General features: G+C 40.6%; 1 protein-coding gene across 1 annotated transcript; it reads left to right on the top strand.

Annotated features, from left to right (window-relative positions):
- Positions 1-2,045: 2,045 nt before the first annotated feature.
- SELL (selectin L) lies at positions 2,046-25,367 on the top strand. Its single transcript, XM_052653548.1, has 9 exons — positions 2,046-2,075; positions 2,196-2,277; positions 3,551-3,937; positions 5,353-5,460; positions 11,377-11,562; positions 13,024-13,209; positions 15,264-15,392; positions 19,811-19,829; positions 25,250-25,367. The coding sequence occupies exons 1-9, from the start codon at positions 2,046-2,048 to the stop codon at positions 25,266-25,268; spliced, it is 1,146 nt and encodes a 381-aa protein (XP_052509508.1). The 3' UTR covers positions 25,269-25,367.
- Positions 25,368-25,605: the final 238 nt, after the last annotated feature.

Genomic DNA, 25,605 nt, shown 5'->3' with positions numbered 1-25,605 from the left:
TAACCTCTCTGAGACTTTTAAAAACGGGGATAATAATTATATTCACTGGAGAGCAGTAATACTTAATATAATTACTGGATTATTGTTTTAATATTACTGCTTAAATATAATAATTTAAGCAGTACTATCTAATGTAATTACTGGAGAGCTGTGATATTAGGCTTTATAAAGGTTAAATAAGGTGATAAATATGGAGTGTTGAGCCCTACACAATTGTTGTTGTTACTGTCTTTTTAAAAATGTTAATCTGACTATGTCAGTAACTCTTCCTTTACATTTCCCTCCACCATACGGATCCTAATTTTGTATGCAGTCTATCTCCTTTACATCTTAGGTCTAGAAATATAAAGGTACCTGTAGGCCCTGACACCTGCTAGGGCGAAAAGCTAGAGTCGCCGATCTTCAGGAGGTGCCATTAATAAGAACGTCCACTAGGGGGTGAGCAAGGAAAGAGGGAGGAGAAAGAGCTACCATTAATCCAGTCTGTTGGGTTAGCTCTACTGGAGTTTAACAGGGCCTCCCCATGTAGCTCAGGGGTGAAGAATCCATCTGCCAACGCAAGGAGATGCTTGCTGGTTGAAATTCCATGGACAGAGGAGCCTGGCGGGCTACAGTCCACGGGGTCGAAAAGAGTCGGATACAGCTGAGCACACAAACACTGAGGCTTAAGACTTTATAAATCTGGCCAAAATAATAATGTTTTGAATGTGTGGTGCTTGAAACTGTCAGGGGCTCTCTACCATGGATCGCCAGGAGCTAGTCTAATGCTTATAAATAGAAAGGAGAGAGAGACAGAGAAAGGAGGAGGAGGAGGAGGAGGGGAAGAAGAAAGGGGAGAAGGTGAGGAGGAGGTTGGAAGGAAGGGAGAAAGGAAGAGGGAGGGAGCAAAGCAGGGAAGAAGGGAAAATCCAGCACTAATGTCTTGGATCAGCAGTTCTTGTTTTCTTAGGGTTGGTGTTAGAGCGCAGACTAGGAAAGGGGTGGAGAAAGAGGTGCAGAGAGGTGGAGGAAGGGGAGGAAGAAGGGGAAGGGGAGGGTGTGAGCCTTGGTTAGAGATATGAAAGAAAGTAAGCCTTTCTGGGGACAGTGAGTGCAGTCTTCCTGCACACCCAGCCTTGGGCAAGGACCCAGAGACCTGTGGTGCTGAGCTGAGAGGCTGAAGGGCTGCAGAAGGACGGAGCAAAGCCATGGTAAGCTTTTCAGCCTAAAATATGTCCAGATGCTCAGATAGAACCTCGTCTTGGAATGCAGAGGCAGGTGGCAGAAGACAAGAAGCAGCACATTTATTTTTTGGTTTAAAAAAGCCAAAACTAAAATTGCTGAGTCTAAATTAAAAAGTGTTCCTAGAATCTCTCTTCCCACGTGTGCTGATTTCTTCTCCTTGACTTGTCTCTACTGAGGGCTCCTGAAGAAGTACTACAATCTTGCGGAAATTAGCACTCTTGTGACTGAACGCTGACACTATCTTGAGAATTGATACATTTCAGAAAATAGGAGGTAAAGATGTGAAGAAAATTTATGGTCTTGTCATTTGAGTTGCTCAAAATGTATTTCTGTTTAGTTGAGAAAAAATGAACTCTTTTCTTTCAGTAGTGTCTGTTTGGTTACCTGCTTCTTTTAGGAATTTGGAGTACTGACCCATCATAGTTAAGTGTAAGTTTTTAATATTAAATCTAGACACTAATAGTTCATTAAGGACTAAGTAAGTAAGTGCTAGCTGCTCAATCGTGTGCAACTCTTTGCAACCCCATGGACTGCAGGCCGCCAGGCTCCTCTGTCCATGGGATTCTCCAGGCAAGAATACTGGACAGGGTTGCCATTTTCTTCTCCAATTAAGGACCAAAGAACACTTTAAAAATATACGTACTAACTATCGCATAGCTTTATCTGACAGCTCAGCAGATAAGTAGATGCAAAAAGTTACTGAAATATAGAAAAAAATATCAGAACAGCAGCAATAGCAACTTGAGGCTAAAATAGGAGAAAAAAAAAAAAAAACAACTATACACCAGTTTTGAAGCAAATTTAACTCTACTTTTTCACCCATGTTTGAGAAATCTCTTACCTCAGACAAGGTTAGTAGGCATATGCGTTATACTTTGAACTTTGAGAAAGTTATAAGTACCTCTTCAAGGTACCTGTAAAATGGTGATTTAGAGTATAAGTCTGAGTAAAATTTTGTGTTCTATTTGCAGCTATGTCCATGGAAATGTCAAAATGTCCAGAGGGGCTTGTGGAATGTCTTTAAACTGTGGGTCTGGATTATGCTCTGTTGTGGTATGTTATGATTTTTTTTTTATATTGCTAAGCTTTTTAAAAAACATATGTTTAGTTTTTGGTAAATATCTACTGAGTGTACATAGGTAAAAGTGGCAGGTAAAAGTATTAGGTAGATAGCTGCTAATTCTACCCTTTCTACAAACATCCCTTTTCTTCCTTTCACCTTTAATATTTCCTTCCCCAGAGAACTCCTAGCCTTGACCCAACCTTTGCTGCAGGGTTTATTCTATGACATGTTTTATTCCTTAATCATAACTGTTTCCCAGTTCTCTGTACATTTTATATTTGTTTAATTTGATCAAGATTAATTATGTATTCTTTGCATCTGTTATTCCTTGCTCAGAGTCCTTAGGAAACTATAAAAATTGAATCTGTGTTTTCTTTGGTATTTCTCCATAGTATTTGCCCTACACAGTGAAAACTCAGCAAATGGTGATGGCTGTGAAAACTTTCACCTTGTGCTATAGTAGCGCTTTACTTAGATCATACCGTGCTTAGAATGGCATGTATTATTATAGTGTCATTGTGTAATTATGTGTTTGTTTTGATTTCTTCAAAGCCCTCATATTTGAAGCACCCATGTGATTATTAAACACCATCAGCTGAGTATCTTTGTATGTGTAACAAAATCTAATATCATATTCATAATCCTGCCTCATCTGGTTTTGTAAATTGTTCTTTTTCTATTTTGTATATAAGGCTTGGACTGTCTGTTTTCCCAGAAGCAGCTCTTTTCATGGTAAAACATTATCTTTTTGATATAAAAGAGATTACTTCAAAGTGTGCCATTATTTCTGTTCTTATTTTACTTCTCCTTTAGAAACATAAATATTGGTCTTTAGGAAATTATCCCAGAATAAAAGAGTGGGCAGTAAATTTTAGAGTTATATGATATTGTAATTAAATTAACTTTAAATGATTGAGAGCCACCAAGAAATACGAATTTCTAAAATATGTTGGTTAAATTTTACTGGAAATAATTTTTGAGAAAAAACTAGTTTATGAAAATAAATCTAGAAAGCCACCAAATTCATCTAAAATAGAGCTATGAGCAAAAGTATTCCATATTATGGTGAAAAGTGATTGGGACTAGAAGTTCTAGGTTCTACTTCAGATCTGCAGATGACTAATTCCACAGCCTCAAGCAGGTAACTTACCCTCTTGAGGTGTCAGCTTCCTCGTCTCTAAATGTCAGGATCAGCTTGGATTAGTTCTAGGTTCTTTTCAGCTATAACCATGCGGCTACACAATTCACACTGATGTCTTTCAGATTTCTTTGCGCATCGTGGCACCGATTGCTGGACTTACCATTATTCTAAAAGACCCATGCCCTGGGAAGAGGCTAGAGCGTTCTGCAGGAGAAATTACACAGATTTAGTTGCCATACAAAACAAGGGAGAGATCGAATACCTGAATAAGACACTTCCCTTCAGTCGTACTTACTACTGGATTGGAATCCGGAAAGTAGAAGGGGTGTGGACTTGGGTGGGAACCAACAAATCTCTCACTGAAGAAGCAAAGAACTGGGGCGAAGGGGAGCCCAACAACAGGAAGAGTAAGGAGGACTGTGTGGAAATCTATATCAAGAGGATCAAAGACTCGGGGAAATGGAACGATGATGCCTGCCACAAAGCAAAGAGAGCCCTCTGCTACACAGGTAGGGACTGACCAGACTGCTGCCCTGCTCAGGGAGGGCAGAGTGCAGAGGACAAACGCGCTAACCCCATGGAACCTGGGGCCACAGAGCAGCTGCTAGGGCATTCTGAAACAGGGCCAGTCCTCTAACTAAGCTCGAATCATGTCACTTCTGAGCATTTTTGGTGGGTGAGACTAGGCCCTATGCCCCGAATCTATCTGCCTTAATCAGTTTACATTAAGATGACAAATCCATGTGGAAAGCAAGGAGGAAGAGCTAGACAGTGAGTGTCCCCGATAATAAGGCAGGGAAGCGGAAGCAGAGGGCCAAGAGCTGATGCTCACGTCACTGTTTCCTCCTCATGAAGTAGGCAACTTGATGCTACGTGTTTCCTTTTTGGCCTAATCTTACAGTGCTCAGTCATGTCCCGCTCTTTGTGATCCTATGGACTATATAGCCCATTAGGTTCCTCTGTCCATGGGCTAATCCAGGCAAGAGTATTGGAATGGTTACCATTTCCTCCTCCAGGGGATCTTCCTGACCCAAGGATCGAACCCTCATCTCTGGCATCTCTTGCATTGGCAGGCAGATTCTTTACCACTGAGTCATCTGGGAAACACTAATCTTATAGAATTCTATGTAATGAAACTTTGCAGTGTTTCATTATCTGTGGTATGTGAAAATTTCTGTAGAAACCATGGTGACAGTTCAAAAGTAATCAGTATTTTTCCAAGTTCTTTTTAACAGTGAAACATTCATTCAGTCTCTTGTTCACTTGGACTCTCTACCCATTTAGCAGGGCTTCTTCCCAGGAGGTTCAGTGGTAAAGAATCTGCCTGCCAATGCAGAATACACAGGACTGGGGTTCAATCCTTGCGTCGAGAAGATCCCCTGGAGTAGGTAATGGCAACCCACTCCAGTATTCTTGCCTGGAAAATTCCATGGACAGAAGAGCCTCATGGGCTACAGTCTGTAGGGTCACAGAGTTGAACACGACTGTTCATGCATGTGCATACTAATTCAGTAAGTTCAGACTCTCTAATTTTTGTTCAGTACTTTCTATAATGAGAGGGATTGCCAAGCATACTACAGAAGTGATTGGGGTCAGGTTATCATTTAACCCACTTACTGCATCAAAAACAAAACAAAAAGAAATTTTAAGAGTTTCAATGTATATCACTGTTTCCCCTAAATGTTATAGAGTATTAGCTTCAGTAAATTCATTCTAAAAACAAATGTCTATGGCTGTATGACAACTATATTGTATAAATAAAAATTTTAGGATATGGTTTTTATGCAAAAATGGTATGAATGTACAAATATACTTTTCTCTGTTTGTTAAAATAGTCACAGCCAAAAAGTTATTTATATCTAAAGAAATGACTAGGAGTACTAAAAAAGTATCCATCTAAAAATAACTTCTGACCCCTTTAAAGCTTCTTGTAAACCCTGGTCATGCAGCGGCCATGGACAATGTGTGGAAGTCATCAATAATTACACCTGCAGCTGCGATTTGGGGTACTACGGGCCCGAGTGTCAGTTTGGTAAGCTGCTTTTGTTTCTTTGTTTCTTCCTATGTAAAGTATTATAGTTTATGGAAGTTGGTTGGGGGAAAATGATACTAGCCATTCTGAGAAATGAGAAGTTTTGATCAGTAGGCCAAGCTTGCACAATATTGTTACTTTTCCGTAAAGATTTCATAAGTCAGCATGAAGTTTCAATTCACTTCTCAACAAGTCCTTTTGAGTGCCACAAGAGCATTGGCATTGGAATAAAAGCTGTAAGGATTACAATAATGAATCAGGCCTGATAGATTCTGGCTGTTAAGGGATGCATAAGCTAGTGAGCTTGTTGGATTCATTAGAACTCTGAATCTGAAAGAAACAATACCATTTATCATTAGGAGGCTGAATCACCCACCTTGCTTTTTACATTATCTTCAAGATCATGACAAAAGCAAGACCAAAAAGAAAAATTCACATAATGATATATAGTGTCTGTCAGAAAATAGAATAATAAATTCAACACATTGGCTGGCATGTTAGGGGATGAGGATAAATCTATTACAGATTCTTACCTTAAAGGATTTACAGTTAACTAGTGGAAATTATGGGTTTCCATGATGGCTCAGCAGTAGAGAATCTGCCTGCCAATGCAGGAAATGAGACAGGGGTTTGAGACCCTGGAAGAGGAAATGGCAACTCACTCCTGTATTCTTCTCTGGGAAATCCCATGGACAGGGGAGACTGGCAGGCTAGAGTCCATGGCGTCATAGAGAGTCAAATATGACATGGCAACTGAGCATGCACACAGTAGAAATTACACATGCTTATAATTTAATCTGATGGAAAGCCAGATATGCTGGAGGAAGCCCGTAAAGACTAAAAATTGCCTAATAAAAATCTCTAGCCTTTATTTGATAGTGAGAAACCACTTAGTATCTGAACACCAGAATTTAGGGCAATTATCTTAGAAGCAGTGCATAAGATGGACCAGAGAACAAAAAAGAGAAGATGGGATGATGGAGAGCATCATTAGGAGTCCATTGAAATCATTCTGAGTCGTGGTGGTAGAAACAGAAAGGAAAGAATACATAGATTGAAAGACATGGAGTCTTTGACCTAGTCAACTCACTACTGAAAGAAACTTCAAGTCCTTTGATTGATATTGGTGAAGTTTCAAAACTATATTTGAAGTATCTGGTGAATAAAATAGAAAAATAAAATAAGAAAAGAGCAGAGTTTGCAATGAATAAGGAATTAAAGCCAAACAAATTTAAATGATCAACCAACTGGAACAGATCTGGCTCATTTCACTCAATTCCTAAGCCCTGACTTCTAGCCAATACTTTACACTCACTCCATTTCTAAATTTTTAAAAATTATTATATCATCAGCATGCTCATTTCGCTCCTTTTTGAACATTTTATTCTTTTTTTTTCTGTCTTGGTTTCCATCATACAACTCTTCCCTGGTTTTCTTTCTACCTATGATTGTTTCTCCTTGGGTTTCCTCATGGGCACTTACTCAAGCCCATATATTTATTGTTATTTCTTATCTTCCATCTTTCACCCATTGCTCTTCTCACTTTACATGTCCCCTTTGGTCAAACCTAGAAACTTCTGTGGATGCACACATCTATGTGGGCTTTGGACAGACAAATCTGTTTCCAGCCCTGAACCCCAAATATGCTAAGCATAATCTTTGGGATGCCCCAAATATTGAAAAATCAATTTTCTCCAGCCAGCTTTCCTTTTTGTATTCCTTATCTCAGTGTGTGGTACCACCATTTATATGAGTATGGTATAAAACTCTCTCACCTCCTCCTACATTTTTGCAAAGTAACACACTACTCATTTTTATAATTTAATGTTTCTCCAACTTGTCTTCTACTTGTTAACTCTACACTATTGCCTTCATTATCTTCCTCCTAGATTATTGCAATAATTTCTGAGCTGAGTTCTACATCTTTAAATTAGCTCACCTCAAATATATTATTCATACTATAGGCAGTCTGATCAATTTAAAAAATCAAGTAAACATCACACATATGTGGCCATCCACCATTTAATTTCTACCTATCATTTGTCCCATAGGATGAAATCTGAACTCTGAACTCCTCAAGGCATAGAATAATGCTTGATATATAGTAGATACTCATTAAATTGATGAAAAGATAGGGCCATTTTGCCTTAGCACCTGTCTTTCTATCTAATCTCATCTTACATCATCCCCTGCCTCCTCTTTCCTTCTAGTATTAACATCAAAATCCTTGTAGTCTTCCACACTTACCATATTGCTTTGTAGCTCATTGACTTGCTCATGGCTTCCTCATTTTGCACATGGATAAAATACATATTCAACTGGAAGATAACAGTTCAGGGACCATTTCTATCTGGAAGTTTTCTTTGGATGCCAAGACAGGTTAAGCATCCCTATTCTGTGTTCCAATAGCTCCACATATTTGTTTCTTATTTATCTGGCATTTGTTGAAATCATCCATTTAGTTGTCTGCATGCCTCAGCAGACTGACAGCAACTTGAGATCAGTCAGTATTTTATTTATCACTGTATCTGTAAGATTGAGACTTAGGCACCTGCTTGTGGGCATGCACTGAATTGGACAACATAAGTGACTTTCATTTGGACTTGTACTGTAGATGGAAAATACTAAAATTATTCTAATTTCTTGAATTCAATCTTCAATTCTTCATTTATTTCTTAAGAACAAGGTTAAAATGATAGCTCACATTTGATAAGGAATAAGACACAAGAGTTGCAATATTTGCCTAAATGATGTGCCAGGACCTAAAACATGAAGACTGAATTCCAAGTCTTAATTTAATCTATTATGCCACTGATCAGAGAAAGGAAGTAGACATACGTTCTGCAGAGGACTGTCAAAATCAGAAGAACCAAAGTTCTGGAACTGATCTAGAGATATGAAGACAGAATGCAGGCTTAGATGCTTCCTAAAGCCTATGCCCCAACCAGTAACACTGAAGAAGCTGAAGTTGAATGGTTCTATGAAGACCTACAAGACGTTTTAGAACTAACACCCAAAAAAGATGTCCTTTTCATTATAGGGGACTGGAATGCAAAAGTAGGAAGTCAAGAAACACCTGGAGTAACAGGCAAATTTGGCCCTGGAGTATGGAATGAAGCAGGGCAAAGGCTAATAGAGTTTTGCCAAGAAAATGCACTGGTCAGAGCAAACACCCTCTTCCAACAACACAAGAGAAGACTCTACACATGGACATCACCAGATGGTCAATACCAAAATCAGATTGATTATATTCTTTACAGCCAAAGATGGAGAAGCTTTATACAGTCAGCAAAAACAAGACTGGGAGCTGACTGTGGCTCAGATCATGAACTCCTTATTGCCAAATTCAGACTGAAATTGAAGAAACAAGGGAAAACCGCTAGACCATTCAGGTATGACCTAAATCAAATTCCTTATGATTATACAGTGGAAGTGAGAAATAGATTTAAGGGCCTAGATCTGATAGATAGACTGCCTGATGAACTATGGATGGAGGTTCATGACATTGTACAGGAGACAGGGATCAAGACCATCCCCATGGAAAAGAAATGCAAAAAAGCAACATGGCTGTCTGAGGAGGCCTTACAAATAGCTGTGAAAAGAAGAGAAGTGAAAAGCAAAGGAGAAAAGGAAAGATATAAGCATCTGAATGCAGAGTTCCAAAGAATAGCAAGAAGAGATAAGAAACCCTTCCTCGGTGATCAATGCAAAGAAATAGAGGAAAACGACAGAATGGGAAAGACTAGAGCTCTCTTCAAGAAAATTAGAGATACCAAGGGAACATTTCATGCAAAGATGGGGTCGATAAAGGACAGAAATGGTATGGACCTAACAGAAGCAGAAGATATTAAGAAGAGGTGTACAAAAAGGATCTTCACAACCAAGATAATCATGATGGTGTGATCACTCACCTAGAGCCAGACATCCTGGAATGGGAAGTCAAGTGGACCTAAGAAAGCATCACTACGAACAAAGCTAGTGGAGGTGATGGAATTCCAGTTGAGCTATTTCAAATCCTGAAAGATGATGCTGTGAGAGTGCTGCACTCAATATGCCAGCACATTTGGAAAACTCAGCAGTGGCCACAGGACTGGAAAAGGGCAGTTTTCATTCCAATCCTAAAGAAAGACAATGCCAAAGAATGCTCAAATTACTGCACAATTGCACTCATCTCACACGCTAGTAAAGTAATGCTCAAAATTCTCCAAGTCAGGCTTCGGCAATACATGAACCGTGAACTTCCAGATGTTCAAACTGGTTTTATAAAAGGCAGAGGAAGCAGAGATCAAGTTGCCAATATCCGCTGGATCATCGCAAAAGCAAGAGAGTTCCAGAAAAACATCTATTTTTGCTTTATTGACTATGCCAAAGCCTTTGACTATGTGGATCACAATAAACTGTGGAAAATTCTGAAAGAGATGGGAATACCAGACCCCCTGACCTGCCTCTTGAGAAACCTATATGCAGGTGAGGAAGCAACAGTTAGAACTGGACATGAAACAACAGACTGGTTCCAAATACGAAAAGGAGTACATCAAGGCTGTATATTGTCACCCTGTTTATTTAACTTCTATGCAGAGTACATCATGAGAAACACTGGGCTGGAAGAAGCATAAGCTGGAATTAAGACTGCCAGGAGAAATATCAATAACCTCAGATATGCAGATGCCATCACCCTTATGACAGAAAATGAAGAGGAACTAAAAAGCCTTTTGATGAATGTGAAAGAGGAGAGGGAAAAAGTTGGCTTAAAGCTCAACATTCAGAAAACGAAGATCATGGCATCTGGTTCCATCACTTCATGGGAAATAGATGGGGAAACAGTGGAAACAGTGTCAGACTTTATTTTTGGGGGCTCCAAAATCGCTGCAGATGGTGATTGCAGCCATGAAATTAAAAGATGCTTGCTTACTCCTTGGAAGGAAAGTTATGACCAACCTAGACAGCATATTAAAAAGCAGAGACATTACTTTGCCCACAAAGGTCCATCTAGTCAAGGCTATGGTTTTTCCAGTTGTCATATATGAATGTGAGTGTTGGACTCTGAAGAAAGCTGAGCGCCAAAGAATTGATGCCTTTGAACTGTGGTGCTGGAGAAGACTCTTGAGAGTCCCTTGGACTGCAAGGAGATCCACCAGTCCATCCTAAAGGAGATCAGTCCTGGGTGTTCATTGGAAGGACTGATGCTGAAGCTGAAACTCCAATACTTTGGCCACCTCATGGAAGAGTTGACTCATTGGAAAAGACCCTGATGCTGGGAGGGATCGGGGGCAGGAGCAGAAGGGAACGAAAGAGGATGAGATAGCTGGATGGCTTCACCGACTTGATGGACATGAGTTCGGGCAAACTCCAGGAGTTGGTGATGGACAGGAAGGCCTGGCATGCTGCGATTCATGTGGTTGCAAAGAGTCAGACACAACTGAGCGACTGAACTGAATTGAACTGAACTGAAAGCTTTTATCTTCTCCCCTTGTAAAGAAGACAGTTATGGATACCCAGTCTTTCTGTGAACCTCCTACTTCCAACACTCTGGCATACTTAGGGTCTCTAATATGGCAGCTGTTTCCAAACTGAGCTGGTCATTCCCACTTAAACCTGTCTACATTTGAAAGTTCTCTGTCCAGGTAATGCCAAAGATAATAAGATTGTGTGCATGCAGATTAGCTAATATTTCATTAAAAGCTTCCTATGAACCAGACTTTAAATCCTTGACTTGCATTAAATTATTTAATTCCCAAACTCTGAGAAGTCAATACATTTATCATTATCCCTCTTTTATAGATAAAGAACCTAAAGCTGGAAGGATTAAATCACCTTGCTTAAAGATACTTGGTTATTAAGTATCAGAGCTAAGATTCAAACCCGCTCATCAGGTCCTCTTAACTCTGTTGAGTGTTGTTTCTTTTCTCATTGAAGTGACTCAGTGTGTGCCTTTGGAGGCCCCAAAGCTGAGTGCCATGGCCTGCATTCACCCTTTGGGAAACTTCAGCTTCATGTCGCAGTGTGCCTTCAACTGCTCTAAGGGAACAGACATAATTGGGATTGAAGAAACCACTTGCGGACCATTTGGAAATTGGTCATCTCCAGAACCAACCTGTCGAGGTGAGCCTATGTTCATACCAGAGGCTTTATTGTGGCAATCCTGGATTTATAAACTAAGAAAATGTGGCGGAGCCTTACTAAGAATTCTATGTCCTCTTTTGAAACATAATTTAACCTAACTTAGATTTTACCATGATACTTTTCAAAGGGGTTATTTTTTCTAATTTAAAAGAAAAACCACAAACAAAAAATAACAATCAATTATCTCTGAGACTACGTCACTATATATGTGCGTATATATATATATACACATATATATATATATATATATATACACTGTTCAGCAGAACAGTGTGGTTATACTGTATTTTTTATCTTATTTTTATTTTTCTCATTGCTATGGAATAATCAGTCTTGCTGAACTGCTGTTGAATTTTGGTTGTTCCCCCTTTCAATAACCCCTTATTGTGGGGTGGTGGGGTTAGAGGTCTTTATTGATTGTTTTATTTGGTTTATTCTTAGAATCATGTTTTACCTTTCCTCCTCCATGTATTCTCAGGAGAATAGCAAATTCTGTGAAAAACAAACATACAATCTCTTGATTTTTTTTTTTTTTCATTTGAAACATGGTGGTTTTTTTTTTTTTTCTTTCTTATTTACTGTCAAGATCATCTCTTTAGGGGAAAAAAACTGGTGGTATCTAAACTTGTGAAGTTTTGATTACATATTCAACCTTTATGCTTTTGACTCACTAGTTTAAGTGGTTTAATTCTCGAAAAAACCATTCAATCATTTTTGAAATCATAGAACTAATTGACCAACCTGCTAAATTTTAAAAAATTTGAGGGACTTGCTTCAGAGAATGGCGGTGTTTTTCAAAACTTCTTGGACTGATGTTAGAACAGGTAAAGTGAAAGTGAAAGTGACTCTCTTTGCGAGTGTCCGACTCTTTGCGACCCCGTGGACTGTAACCTACCAGGCTCCTCCATCCATGGGATTCTCCAGGCAAGAATACTGGAGTGGGTTGCTATTTCCTTCTCCAGGGGATCTTCCCAACCCAGGGATTGAACCCGGGTCTCCCGCATTGCAGGCAGACACTTTAACCTCTGAGCCACCAGGGAAGCCCAAAGGCAGGAAATTCTCTGTCTTTGTTGACAACGCACCATAAGAGCTCTTGAGGCCAAGGCCATATAGCATGGTGCTTCCAGAAGAGCTAGAGAGTTACCAGGGCTGGGGAAGCAACATGGAACAGCCAGCTCTCCCCACCTCTCCCCAACCCCACTGCTCCCCTCCCACCATGGGCTTTCTGGGTTCTCCTCACTCTACCTCTGACTCACCACTCTCCATCATTCTCAAGACAAGAAAGCCTGGAAGCACCATCAGAAGTAATTTCTAGAAATTAGAAATGTCTAGATTCATGTCAATGGTTCCCCAGTTAAGTTAGGCAGTTTGGCTAAAAGCTGTTCCTCACAGAAGGTCTCTGCTCAGAAATACTGATTTTTTTTTTCTTCTTCATTGAAGTAATTCAATGTGAGCCTCTAACAGAACCCGATTTGGGAACCATGGACTGTAATCACCCCCTTGTTGACTTCGGCTTTTCCTCCACGTGCACCTTCAGTTGTTCAGAAGAAGCTGAGTTAATTGGGGAGAAAAAAACTATCTGTGGATTGTCCGGAAATTGGTCCAGCCCTAGTCCAAAATGTCAAAGTGAGTAAGTTTGGCCCAATATGTTCAAGACTTAAAGAGGTGTTTGATGAATAAGCACATGGTGGGAAAAAGTATTAAACTTTTAAGTTTTGTTGCTAAGACATATGTAGCTTAAAAAAAGATTCATACACATTGATTTACCATAAAATCTTTGGCTGCTCTTTCCTCTTCCTTCAATGACAGTGATTGCTTTTTTTACTTTTCAGCCAGTTCTCAACTCCTCCTCCCTTAACATCTAAACTCACTGTTTCTACTGACTTATTTCTTATACATTTTTCTATTCCAGTACAATCTCACTTCTCTGTTCAGTTCAGTTCAGTCTCTCAGTCATGTCCGACTCTGCGACCCCATGAATCACAGCACGCCAGGCCTCCCTGTCCATCACCAACTCCCGGAGTTCACTCAGACTCACGTCCATCGAGTCAGTGATGCCATCCAGCCATCTCATCCTCTGTCGTCCCCTTTCTCCTCCTGCCCCCAATCCCTCCCAGCATCAGAGTCTTTTCCAATGAGTCAGCTCTTCACATCAGGTGGCTAGTCTACTAAAATATCTCCACAAAAGTCACCAGTGACCACCTAATTCCCAAAGTAATGGATACTTCTCAATTATCACAAAGTTGATTCCTCCCAAATCTGTCTGTGCATAAGAACTGTGTCTTTCTCATCTCTGTATACCTTCCACCTGACACAGCGCCTGGCAATAGGTGCTATATTAATCCATGTTCCATTAGCATTTGACAGAACACTTACCCATGTCTGCCCCAAGACTACACCAATGAAAGAACGCTTTATTTTTGTCTTTTTTAAAGGCTCTATTTCTATTAGAGTATAAATGTTTTACAATGTTGTGTTAGTTTCTGCTATCCAACAACGTGAATCAGCTCTAAGTATACACATATCCCCTCCCTCTCAGCTTCCCTTGAGCCACCCCCATCCCACCCCTCTGGGTCATCATGGAGCACCGAGCTGAGCTCCCTGTGCTATACAGCAGCTTCCCACTAGCTAGCTATTTACACATGGTAGTGTAAATATGTCAGTGCTGCTCTCCCAATTCATCCCATGGCAGCAGTCCTTAAGTGGTAGGATCTGCAGAAGCTCACAGAGAAGCTGATCTCTCTGCGGTCTGGGGCCAGGAAGTGGGGTAGGGAGTTGGGGAGGTGGCATGAGGTCTTTGGAGGAGGACTGTATATCAGATTTATGGGGCATTTCCTTTAAATGCTGGGCTAGTGTCTGCCTCTTTAACCTCCTACAGTTCATAGGTGCAACCCTCTGGGAATTGCACCTCTTTTCCATTATACACTTGGGTGCGGGGATGAAAACACCTTGAAAGGGTTCATCAAAGTGATGTGAAGAATAAGGGACAGTCAGACCCTGTGCCAATATGCAAAAGTAAGTTTCTTCAACTGGTGGTATCAGAAGATAAATTTTTTCGTATCAGTATTTTTTCAATAAAGGTCCCCACATAAAGTTAGTTCACCCTTATGAGAGGATATATAAATGTATCCTTTTATTGATTTGTGAAGGAAGTAGAGGGAAATGGTAGGACTACAGCATTTGAAAGACAAATTAGTGCAAGTCCTTGGCATGTAACTGTATGTGCCTGCATTTGCATAGCTGCTTCAAAGCCTTAATACTTTGCTTTGGTTGAAAAGTTACCTGGTTCAGATCACTGGCTTTTATTTTTTCTGTAGTTGTACTAGACTTTTTAGGTCTTCTCTGTGTTTGAGTCCTAGGCAGTGATCAAGATCATGGAGCTAAATACAATGATGACCACTTTTTACCAAAATATTTAGGTACATCTCCCAAGAATTCTATGACGCACAAATCTGAGGATTGAGATTCTGTAGGCATTGAGCCAGAAAAGCCAGTTTAGTCATTGCTTCTGCTGTACTCTCATCACAGGTTTTCCCAGGCCAGTTTCCTCATCTGTCTAATAGTGTCAAATGGACAATTATTAGAAGATGTAAGGAGGAAGAAAGTTTAATGTTTTGAAAAGACACTAAGGAAATAATGCTTGTGGCCTCATCTAAATGCTTTACTGATTTCTCTTTCAGAAGTAAACAGGACTATCTCAATAAATGAAGAGAGTGATTATAACCCCCTCTTCATCCCGGTGGCAGTCATGGTGACCGCATTCTTTGGGTTGGCATTTATCATTTGGCTGGCAAGAAGATTAAAAAAAAGTACGTGAGTTTACCTTCATGTAAAAATAATACAACTTTCAAGTGGAAGAAAATGTGCAAAGCCACAGAAAATTAAGTATGGGAGCTTTGACTAAAGCAGAATACCAAGTTCTGGGTTCTATAAACATCAGTCCCTAGAGATGCATGAAGCAGCCCAGTACACACTTTGATTACAATAAGTTGACTAATTTTTTCTTTTCATCTGATAAGTCTTTTTAAAATGCCTACTATCTTCAAGTACCTGTTACTACCTGACCATCTTGCTAGGGTATTAACAGACAAATGAGAAATTGTAATGGTTTGCTATTATTTAATTCTTAAAAAAAGAATGTGTGATCTGGTCCTATAAGAGCCCACATGCTTTTGATTTCAGTGCAATTCTACTAGGAAGTGAATTTAATGTCCCACAGCGTTTCCCAGGTGGTGCAGTGGTAAAGAATCCACCTGCCAATGTAAAAAAAGGAGCAGATGCAGGTTTGATCCCTAGATAGGGAAGATACCCTGAAGTAGGCAGTGGCAACCCACTCCAGTATTCTTGCCTGGAGAATCTCATGGACAGAGGAGCCCAGTGGGCTACAGTGCATGTGGCTGCAAAGAGTTGGACACGACTGAGCATGCATGCAATGTTTTCAAAGCACTGCTCTCAAATACCTAACTTTGTCAAGACAAAGTCAGACAAGTGTCTGACTCCTAATGTGTGGGAGCTGTTGCATTGTCCCTTAGGGAAATCCCCACATTTTCTTCCCTGTGTCTATTCACCAAGGTCACAGGTTTAATCAAATGCACCCCATACTTATGCTTCCCCGCACTCTGGACTGGAAAAGAAAAGATAATAAGGAGGACTGCCTCAAGAAGTTAGTGTCTGCTGCTTAGCATAGTAGGCAAAACACCATCAGTGAAGAACAGAAGCATCATTCTCCTCACTAACCTTCTGAGTGTGTCCAAACCCTCAAGTGGAACCAACCTGCTGGTTATAGGCCCATAATCAGGCAAGTCTTGGGTACGTGCTCCCACATTTGGCCAAAGTCATCAGGCAGAAACATTCAAGATTATGACGAGTATAGACATTAGGCAGATTTAAAGATAACCTTGCTTCAACTTTAGGGGACATCAATGACCTCAAAACAATGGCTAAACAACTTCTCTGTGTTACCTCTATGGGGTCAATTGAGTACCATTTTAATTTCACTTCCATCAAATTAATTAGTATATATTATATTCCATGAATATAGTATGTAAAGACTGCTATACCACCCATTCTCACTGGCAAATGCTGGAATATTATCTGCCAATCCCTAATGGTCCTCTGGTATGATCCAATCTTTCATTCCGAATTGAAGACTAAGGGTGCTTGCGTGCTAAGTTGCTTCAGTCATGTCTGACTCTTTGTGACCCCATGGACTGTAGCCCGCCAGGCTCCTCTGTCCATTGGATTCTCCAGGCAAGAATACTGGAGTGGGTTGCCATGCCCTTATCCAACTCAGGGATCAAACCTGCATTGCCTGCATCTCCTGCATTGACAGGTGGGTTCTTTACCACTAGCACCACCTGGGAAGCCCAGACCAAGGGTACTAGATCAGTTTTGTAACCAACCCAAAAACACAATGGAAGGGGGTGCTCCTGGTGTACAAGAACTTCATTAACTGTAAAGTGAAGAGTCTTGAGCAGTTAAAGTGTCTCTGCTCCTGCTTTTGCAACTTCAGTTGAGACTGGATCCCACCATCTCATAGTACTATGCTATTTACTTAAATATTGCACTAAGGCAAGAGAAGAATGAGATTTTTCTCCTACTGTTGATCATCCTTTCCCTTAAGACTGAGAGCCTGTCTCACAATCATCCTTTCTTTCCTCCTTCTTTGGGTGACACTGGCAGAAGTGAGGTGGTAGAGAATAGATGGGATAGTTAAGCTCTGCCCTCTGGGATAAGAGGGCTATTATTTAAATAACCACTAAGGATAGTGGGGCTGGAAGTTTCCTTAGTAAGGAGATATTCTCAAATGGCTAAATATTTCAATAAGTGCTAGTGGAATTAAAAAAAAAAACAGAATTGAAGTGCGTATTTAGTAGTGGGGGGCAGGAGGCAGGTTCTACCTAAGGCTGTGTTCTAACCAGATGAGAAAAGCAGTGGGGTTGTTTTTAATTATTCTTTTTTTTTTACCTTGGAGTCATTTCTGTACAAGATCTCAAACTGATACCTTGAAAACTTCGTGCCCCCACTGTGGGAATCAGTGTGGGGCAAACAGGAAATAGATAACGGGCAGTTAGGGTAGTTACAGTTATGCCAACAAAAAGCACTAGCGAACAGAAGCCCTGAGAGATCACTGACTTTGTAGGGAAGTCAGGGCATCTTTAGTCTCACACTCAGTCGTCCTCATTGGTGAAATGCCTTCTGATATTGCTAACTCTCAAGTGACTTTATTTTCTAAAAAAGTTTAGCTGTTAGTTCTTGGAAAAAGAAATGTTTTTCCTGTAGAGACAATGATTATAAATGATGGATAGATTCCCGGGTTAAGCCCCTAGAGCTTTTCTGATACAATAGAGCTGATGCCTGTATAAGAAGAAAGATCAAAGCCAATAAATCTGCCTGCATCCAGTATTCATCAATCTGAGAACTGTATATAGGCTTTCGGGGTTCTGAAAGCTGGAAAAAAGGGACAAGTGAATATTTTGAGCAGAGTAGCTAATAAAATGACCAGAGTCTTGACCCCCATCCTATCCTCAGATAGATCTTCTGAACAGGTACTTTGGCCCCTGCCTGAGTTTTGTTAATATCCAGACTTCAGCTCCTTTATTTTTTTCCTAAGAAAGGAGTAAGGGTGGGCCCCAGAAACATGCTTCCATGTGTATGGGCTTGTCTAGAAATATATATATATTTTTCTCCTAGCATCATCATTTTCTGATTAGTCAGTATCACTGGCCCTATTCAGTAAATGAGGAAACTGAGGCAATGCTGTTTTCGACCATATCTCTAAAATTTCATATCACCAGGGGCTAGGGTCAGAGATCAGACTTCCATCAAAATATGCCCTTTAAAACCACTGGTCTTCAGATTAATGAGGCTCTATTTTTCTCCTCCTCCCCTCCACCTCCCCCCTGAGAAGAATTTTCCACCTGAACCAACACACAGGTTGAGAACTGGGCACAAAACTGAACAGATGCCCCTTAGTTCCCTTTTTCTTGAAAAAGAAACTCTCTCAATAGGAACAGCTTTTTGCTCATGTATTGCTATGTGTTTCATTGTTCCTGAGAGAAAAATATATTTGTATGAAAATGAACAGAATCTGAAATTCACTCAGATTTATTTCTCCCTGCTCAAATGCTTTTGGCTCATGTCACTGGCCGGCTAAATTTTGGAAGAAGTACTTAAAATAGCAATTTCTAACATTTTAAAAGTTTGAAACAAGAATTGAGCACTGTCTATGCTCTAGGCCCTGGCTTAAATATTTTGAGTATATTTTACCAACTCAGTGAGGAAAACAATTATTAGCCTCTTTCACAGATGAAGAAATGGTAGCTTAGAGAGAGAAAGTAGTTAAGTTGGCAAAAAGGGACCTGGACCCAGATTTCATCATCTAGCGCTCCAGCTTAACAGTCACAGAAATACATTGGCTCCTAGTGATATTTTTCCTCCTCAAAAAGCATTTTTTGCTTTTGTTTCCTCTGAAGCCTAACCCTGCAGTTTCATTCACTTATTTATACTCTGCTTTTTTCAAAAAGAATGTAAGATAGTTTCTCAAACGCATTCAACACAGCAAATTAAAATTAGTTCAAAAATAAGAAAAAGAAGGTCAAGGTTTAGAATACCACAAATAAGTCAAAGCCAGGGACAAAGAGGCTTCAGATATGCCTGTTTTCCTGCACCCAGCCAAAGAAGGACACATAAGCAGTAATGCTATTCAGTATGTTTGTAAGATAAGAACTCAATGGTTTACACAGATGAGGCATGTAGTTCCAACTACTGAGACCTGAGTGAAATTCCTCTTGCATATTCTCACAGAGAAGATGACATGAGGTGTAACGATACATATTCTTACAGTATTTGTGGCTGAGTCTCTTAGGGAAGACTCTGTAGGTAGGATGAGATGGCAGATCAGAATGGGTAAACACAAGAATGGATACATGGGGCCTTGATCATCAGACAGTTCAGACTAGCCTTCTATCTTTATGAGCAGCATTAAGGATGAAATGGTGCTCTAAGAAGCATCTGCATTAATGGGTCTGTTCCGAATGAGTATCTACTAAAGCTCAAATGAGAACATTAAGCCAGGACCTCAAATCCCCTTAGACACCGATGAGGTCCACCTGACATAAGACTCTTCAAAAAATTGTTTTGAGATAGGGAATCTCCCTTCTCTTCTAAGTATAAAATAGAGAAATTGCCTATTTCTGCTGATACCATTTTTCTCTTCTATTTTTAGGTAAAAAGTCTCGGAGAAGGTAAGTTTGATCAGAAAGAAGTTTCTACATCTGTTGATCTGTTCTCTACCTCTGTAAGATACTTCCTGTTATAGCTAGAGACATTAACTCCTTAGTAGTTATTTACATGGGTTTCACAGGTGGTTCAGTGATAATGAATCCTCTTGCCAATGTGAGAGACATAGACACAGGAGACGTGGGTTTGGTCCCTGGGTTGGGAAGAGCCCCTGGAGGAGCAAATGGCAACCCACTCTAGTGTTCTTGTCTGAACACTAACATAGAGGAGCCTGATGGACTGCAGTCTATGGCTTTGCAAAGAGTCGGACATGACTGAGCAACTGAGCATGCAAGCCCACAGTTATTTACATGGGATCTCATCCAAATAAAGTTTCCAGACAAAGTAATAAATCTAATAACCTTCCTTAATAGCTGTCAGGTTTTTCAGTGCTAGTGGAGCCGAATGAATGAACAAGTACTACCCTATTAAGAAGGGACAGTTTATGTAAAGACAGCTTTTTCTGATTGCTTCAGAATTTTCTTTGTGGATTGGAAGCATTATGGTTTTTTTCTTCTTATCCTGACTGAACATGAGGGCAATGCTAAATATAGTATTCAGTGAACTATCAAGTCAACAAGGATTTATTTATTGAAAAACTAATGAATCCCAGGTTCTAAGAAAATGGTATAATTCCAGATCTGAGCCTGCAGCACCTAGTACAAGAGGGTAAAAGACCTCTGATAAGCACTGACCTTCAGAAATGTGGGAAAGGTGGGGAGCATTAATTCTACCTACAGCTTCCCCCAAAGAAGGGGAAGTTGTTTGATTTGGTCTTGAATCTCATATTTCTTCAATTGCAAAAACACATACAAGGCCCCACCTGGCAGAAATGAAGACAACAAGACATTTCTCAGTTTCAGGGTTTGGTGAGTTGCTTTGAAATTTTAGGAAGGAAAGTATAAGTCAAACGAACAACAGAGATGAGATTTTGGTGACAGACTAGGTGCCCAGCCAGACAACTGGGCTCCTTTTCAAATGCTGGAGGAAATGAAGCAAGATGGTCCCTGAGGAGGCTGGTTTCTTGTTCAGGCAACCATCCTACCAACCACAGATTGTTATTGAGAAGTTCTTCATAGTTTACTAAGCTGTAGCTTAGGGTACAAAAGAAAACCTGGGGAGACAGAGGGCAACAGAGGCTATTATAAAGTAATTTATAAGCCATACAAAGGAGTATGGACTTGAGGTCATTGAGTTATTACTAACAGGGGTTGAAGCAGGTGAATGTCATGCTGAAATTTGCATCTTGGGAGGATCACTATCCATAAAAGTTTGTAAACATGAGTTGAGTGAGTCTGAGGGCAAAGAAATGTTTTGGAGGCATTTGAAGTTATTAGGTTAAAGCCAATGATGCCTGTCTAGGGCAATAACAATGAGGATGAGTTTGTGAGATAACTGGTGGTAGAATCAACTGACTGTGATTATTAATTGACTAAGAGAGAGAGAGAAGACTCAAATAAGTTGCCATGGTTCTGATCTGGGATCTGGTGGATGGTTACCATCTCTGTTTTATTATTTACTGAGATGGGAACACAAAAGAATGAGTTTTGAAAGTGATGATCACAAGTTCAGTTTTGTACCTGTTAAGGTTTAGGTGTCTGTGGTTCAACCACAGTTTGTTGGTTCTATCTGCCCGTTTCTTCTGCCTCAAAGGGGCAACCTTGGGGCAGAAGAAATGGATCTGGAGGTCCTCACATTACAGGAGGTAACCATATCTTAGGAACACGTACAGTCACCAAGGGAGTCTCTACAGTGTGAGAATGGAAGAGGATGTGGGAGAGAGGATAGGAGCCAGAGGAAGGTCAATATCAACACGTCAGCTAAGGTAGAGGAGAACAGGGAGAGGCTGCCAGAAAGGTAGAAGGAAATGAGGAGGGTATGGGGTCATGATCCTAAGGAAAGGTGCTGCCGCTGCTGTCACTTCAGTCGTGTCCAACTCTGTGTGACCCCATAGACGGCAGCCCACCAGGCTCCCCCGGCCCTGGGATTCTCAAGGCAAGGACACTGGAGTGGGTTGCCATTTCCTTCTCCAATGCGTGAGAGTGAAGAGTGAAAGTGAAGTCGCTCAGTCGTGTCCGACTCTTAGCGACCCCATGGACTGCAGCCTACCAGGCTCCTCTGTCCATGGGATTTTCCAGGCAAGAGTACTGGAGTGGGGTGCCATTACCTTCTCTGCCTAAGGAAAGTGGGAAATGAAAATGATTTCAAATACTGCAAGGAGAACCAGTAAGTTTCTACTAGATATAATGAGAGTATCAGTGGGGAAATTGTTTTCAATGTTGAGCTCATGACGCAAGTCCCATAGCCAGGGGTTGAGGAATCAGTGGGGATGAAAATGTAAAGGCAGAATATATACACCATCTCTTCTATAAAACTTGGCTGGAAGGAGATGAGATGAGAGAGTCAGGAGGGTAACAGGATGGGGACATGGGGCCCGTGAAGTCTCTTTTATTGCCCTCCCTGTCTCCTGTCAGATAATGTAGATGGGAGTCCTTGACCCTTCTCTAGGCTGACCTCCCTGTCTCTGTGGGCAGGAAATCCACAAGATAGAAAGATTCTTTTCATGCTCATACCCACTGAGTGAAAGTCTTTTCTGGCCACAGGAACCACCTGTGTTTTAATTGCCACTAGATGGAAGCAGATCAATTTTTCAGATGTCTTTGAGGGGCAGAAAGAGATGTTGGCAGGAAGAGTATTAGCATTAAGTGAAGTTCCATATTAAGCTAATTGCCTTATTAAGTGCTTCACAGGTTTTTACAAGGAACCAATCAATAGCTGTTTATTAAAACACCTTTGTGTTGGGGAAATACTAGGCTTGACTGAGATACCAAGAGTAAATCCTTGTGCATGACCTCAGGGAGTTTATTATCTAGTTGAAAAGCTAAGGAGTGACAGCTTAGTCACGTCTGACTTTGCGACCCCATGAACTGTAGCCTGCCAGGTTCCTCTGTCCTTCCAACTCTCCAGGCAAAAATACTGGAGTGGGTTGAGAAAATTAACAAATATAGGAAAACAAATTCAGAAGAATGAAGGCAGAATATGGTAATGGTCAATTAATTCTGTATTGAAGACAAGACTTCTTCAATACAGAAGTATGGTGATTGCAGAAAACCTTATAGAGAAGCTGGAACCTGGGTTAGTTTTTGGAGGATAGATAGGATTTAGGGGTATGGACAGAAAGCAGGGAAGGCAGTCTGGAGAGAAAATGATGTAGATGGCATGGTCCTGGGACTCTGAAAGCACATTCAGGGGCCAGTGAGTAGAGCTACCTGGAGCCCACAGTGTGGGCTGTGAACAGGAGCTGTGAACAGAAGTTGGAAGGAAAGGTTTGCTCCATCAACACAGGTCTTGAATGCTTTACCAGACATTCTAGAAGGACCTAGCAGAGAAGAATTATTTGCCCAGATGCCTTGGGATGTTACAAGTTTATTGGCCAAAATGACCGCACAATCATAGAGTTTTAGTTATGGAAAGGATTTTGATGTTCATACTCTCTTGATAATTGAGCTAATTAACTTTCTTTTTCATTTATTTCTGCTCTGATCTTTATGATTTCTGTCCTTCTACTAACTTTGGGGTTTGTTCTTCTTTAGCCAGTTGTTTTAGGTGTTAAGTCAGGTTGTCTATTTGATGGGGTTTTTTTTGTTTGTTTGTTTCTTGAGGTAGGGTTGTATTGCTATAAACTTCCCCCTTGGAACTGCTTTTGCTGCATTCCATAGGCTTTGGGTCATCACGTTTTCATTGTCATTTGTTTCTAGGAATTTTTTTATTTCCCTTTTTATTAAATATCTTTCTTACAGTGCCTGAATTAGTGACAGAGTTAGTTACAATAATAACAGACATTTATCAACCATTAATTCCATGCTGTGCCTTGTTCTGAGTGTCTTACATCATTAAAGATTGCCTACAAGCCTGTGAATGTAGGTACTATTAATATTTCCATTTTAAAGTGGTAGGCCAATGAACTTAACTACCTGAGGTCACTGAATAAATGGCAGAGCTGAGATTTGCACCCATCTAGATCTAAAGACCATGATCTAGGTCACCCATCATGATCCGAAGATCTTAACATCAGTGCTTCTAGAACTCAGGTCTCTTGACACCCAGGTTGGAGTTGTATTGGGTTGGCCAAAAAAGTTCATCTGAGTTTTTCCATAAGGTCTTACGGAAAAACCTAAGCAAACTTTTTGACCAACACAATAAGTCCCAGATACCCTCCTCCCCCCAGTGTTGTAAGTTTTTTGCACTGAAACCATTTTGTGATGACACTGAGGAAGGGTGGGGTGGCAGAGGTAGGATGTGTTTCTAAAACAAGCCAAAGGTAAAATGAACACTATCACACACAACACCGCCTATCAGTTTTTAAGTCCTTGAGATAACCTGCATAGTCCTTTGTGCCGATTCCTATTAGCATTCGGTTGGTGAATGACTGACTCTTAGGGCATTTGTGGTTTCAATTCTTGCTGGGTTATTTTGACTCTTCTGCAAACTGGCTCTGTTTATCACCTCATTTGGTTTCTAGTGTCTAAATTCTGCCTGGTAAAAGCTACACCCAAGATACACAGGAAGATACGATGCCAACCTCAGAGGTGGGGGGGGGGGGTTGGGGTGGGGGGGAATACATGAAATTTTGTTTTCAGAAACATTTTTATCTCTGTAATTGGCAAGCGTGCTTGCAGCTGCTGAACTGTGGTTTACCCTGGCAGTTCATCATGAGAGCAGAGTCTCGGAATCTGGTTCTTCTTTTGAAGGGTGTTATTAAGACATACCCTATTTGGTTCTCCCTTGTTCTTTCCAAGAATAAGACAATTGTTTCACACGTACACAAGTGTCATTTTTTTTTTCTCACAAAACTAATCACCTCCTCAAGTCATATCCCACCAGCATCAGGCCTTCAGAACCACGATTGTACTGCCTTTCATGAGTTTCAATTCTCTCTGATTTTTCTTTCCCTTGAAATATGTCTTATTCTACATTTCTGACTTTCCACTGTTCAAATTCTATCAAAGTGCCCTTCATATTCATTAGATCTGAAGACAAAGTCTGTACCGTCGACATTTCTCTCCATGTGGGTTCTGAGGTCTGGCTGCTTTGAGCATTACCCAAGAGCTTGTTAGAAACGCAGAACCTCAGGTCCCCCCAGACCTGAACAGGGTCTGTGTTTTAGCACCGTGTCTGAGTGGTAAGCACCTGACATGGTGAGAAGCCTGGCTTTGGGGTTGACTTCTCATTCCTGTGCCTCATTGAATGTCTTGCATCTTGTAACTCATCTGAAATGTGCAGTTCCTTTACTTCTGACCTTTAGTGACATTTTTCTTTACCACCAACACTTTAAGTTTTGCAGTTTTTCGGTTTCTGAGTTTATTTTCTCTGGTTTTTCATTCAGCACGGTTGATGCCTATTAAACGACCTGCTCTGAAAGAAAATTCTTTCAGTGGATCCTTCAAATCCTCTCATGAAGTTTTGCTGGTGGCGTCTTCTACATTGAAGAGGAAATGTGTCTCTCCCAGAACAGCTGATGAGTTTTCAACACGACCAGCTGCTGCTTCTGTTCCCTCTTGGCTCCATCTCCCACCCCTCAACTTTCAGCCTGAGGCGGGGAGTTTAATAGCTCAGCCTTTCGTTCTTTTTTTCCATGGACTACCAAGACCACGGGAAAAAGGATTACTATGGAATGTAAATGCACTGATTTCATTCTCTCTCTTGATTCTGGCTTCCAGCTTCAATTCCATGCTGTGCCTG

Source organism: Budorcas taxicolor, chromosome 16, assembly GCF_023091745.1.
Source record: "Budorcas taxicolor isolate Tak-1 chromosome 16, Takin1.1, whole genome shotgun sequence".
NCBI classification, from domain to species: domain Eukaryota; kingdom Metazoa; phylum Chordata; class Mammalia; order Artiodactyla; family Bovidae; genus Budorcas; species Budorcas taxicolor.
This window is presented reverse-complemented; position numbering and strand designations above follow the sequence as displayed.

What these genes read in the sequence shown, in the direction of transcription:
- SELL (XM_052653548.1), top strand. Translation starts at nt 2,046, where the DNA reads ATGTTTGAGAAATCTCTTACCTCAGACAAG. An exon ending in GAGAGCCCTCTGCTACACAG is followed by an intron (nt 3,938 to 5,352) that starts GTAGGGACTGAC and finishes ACCCCTTTAAAG; the next exon opens with CTTCTTGTAAACCCTGGTCA. An exon ending in CCCTAGTCCAAAATGTCAAA is followed by an intron (nt 13,210 to 15,263) that starts GTGAGTAAGTTT and finishes TTTCTCTTTCAG; the next exon opens with AAGTAAACAGGACTATCTCA.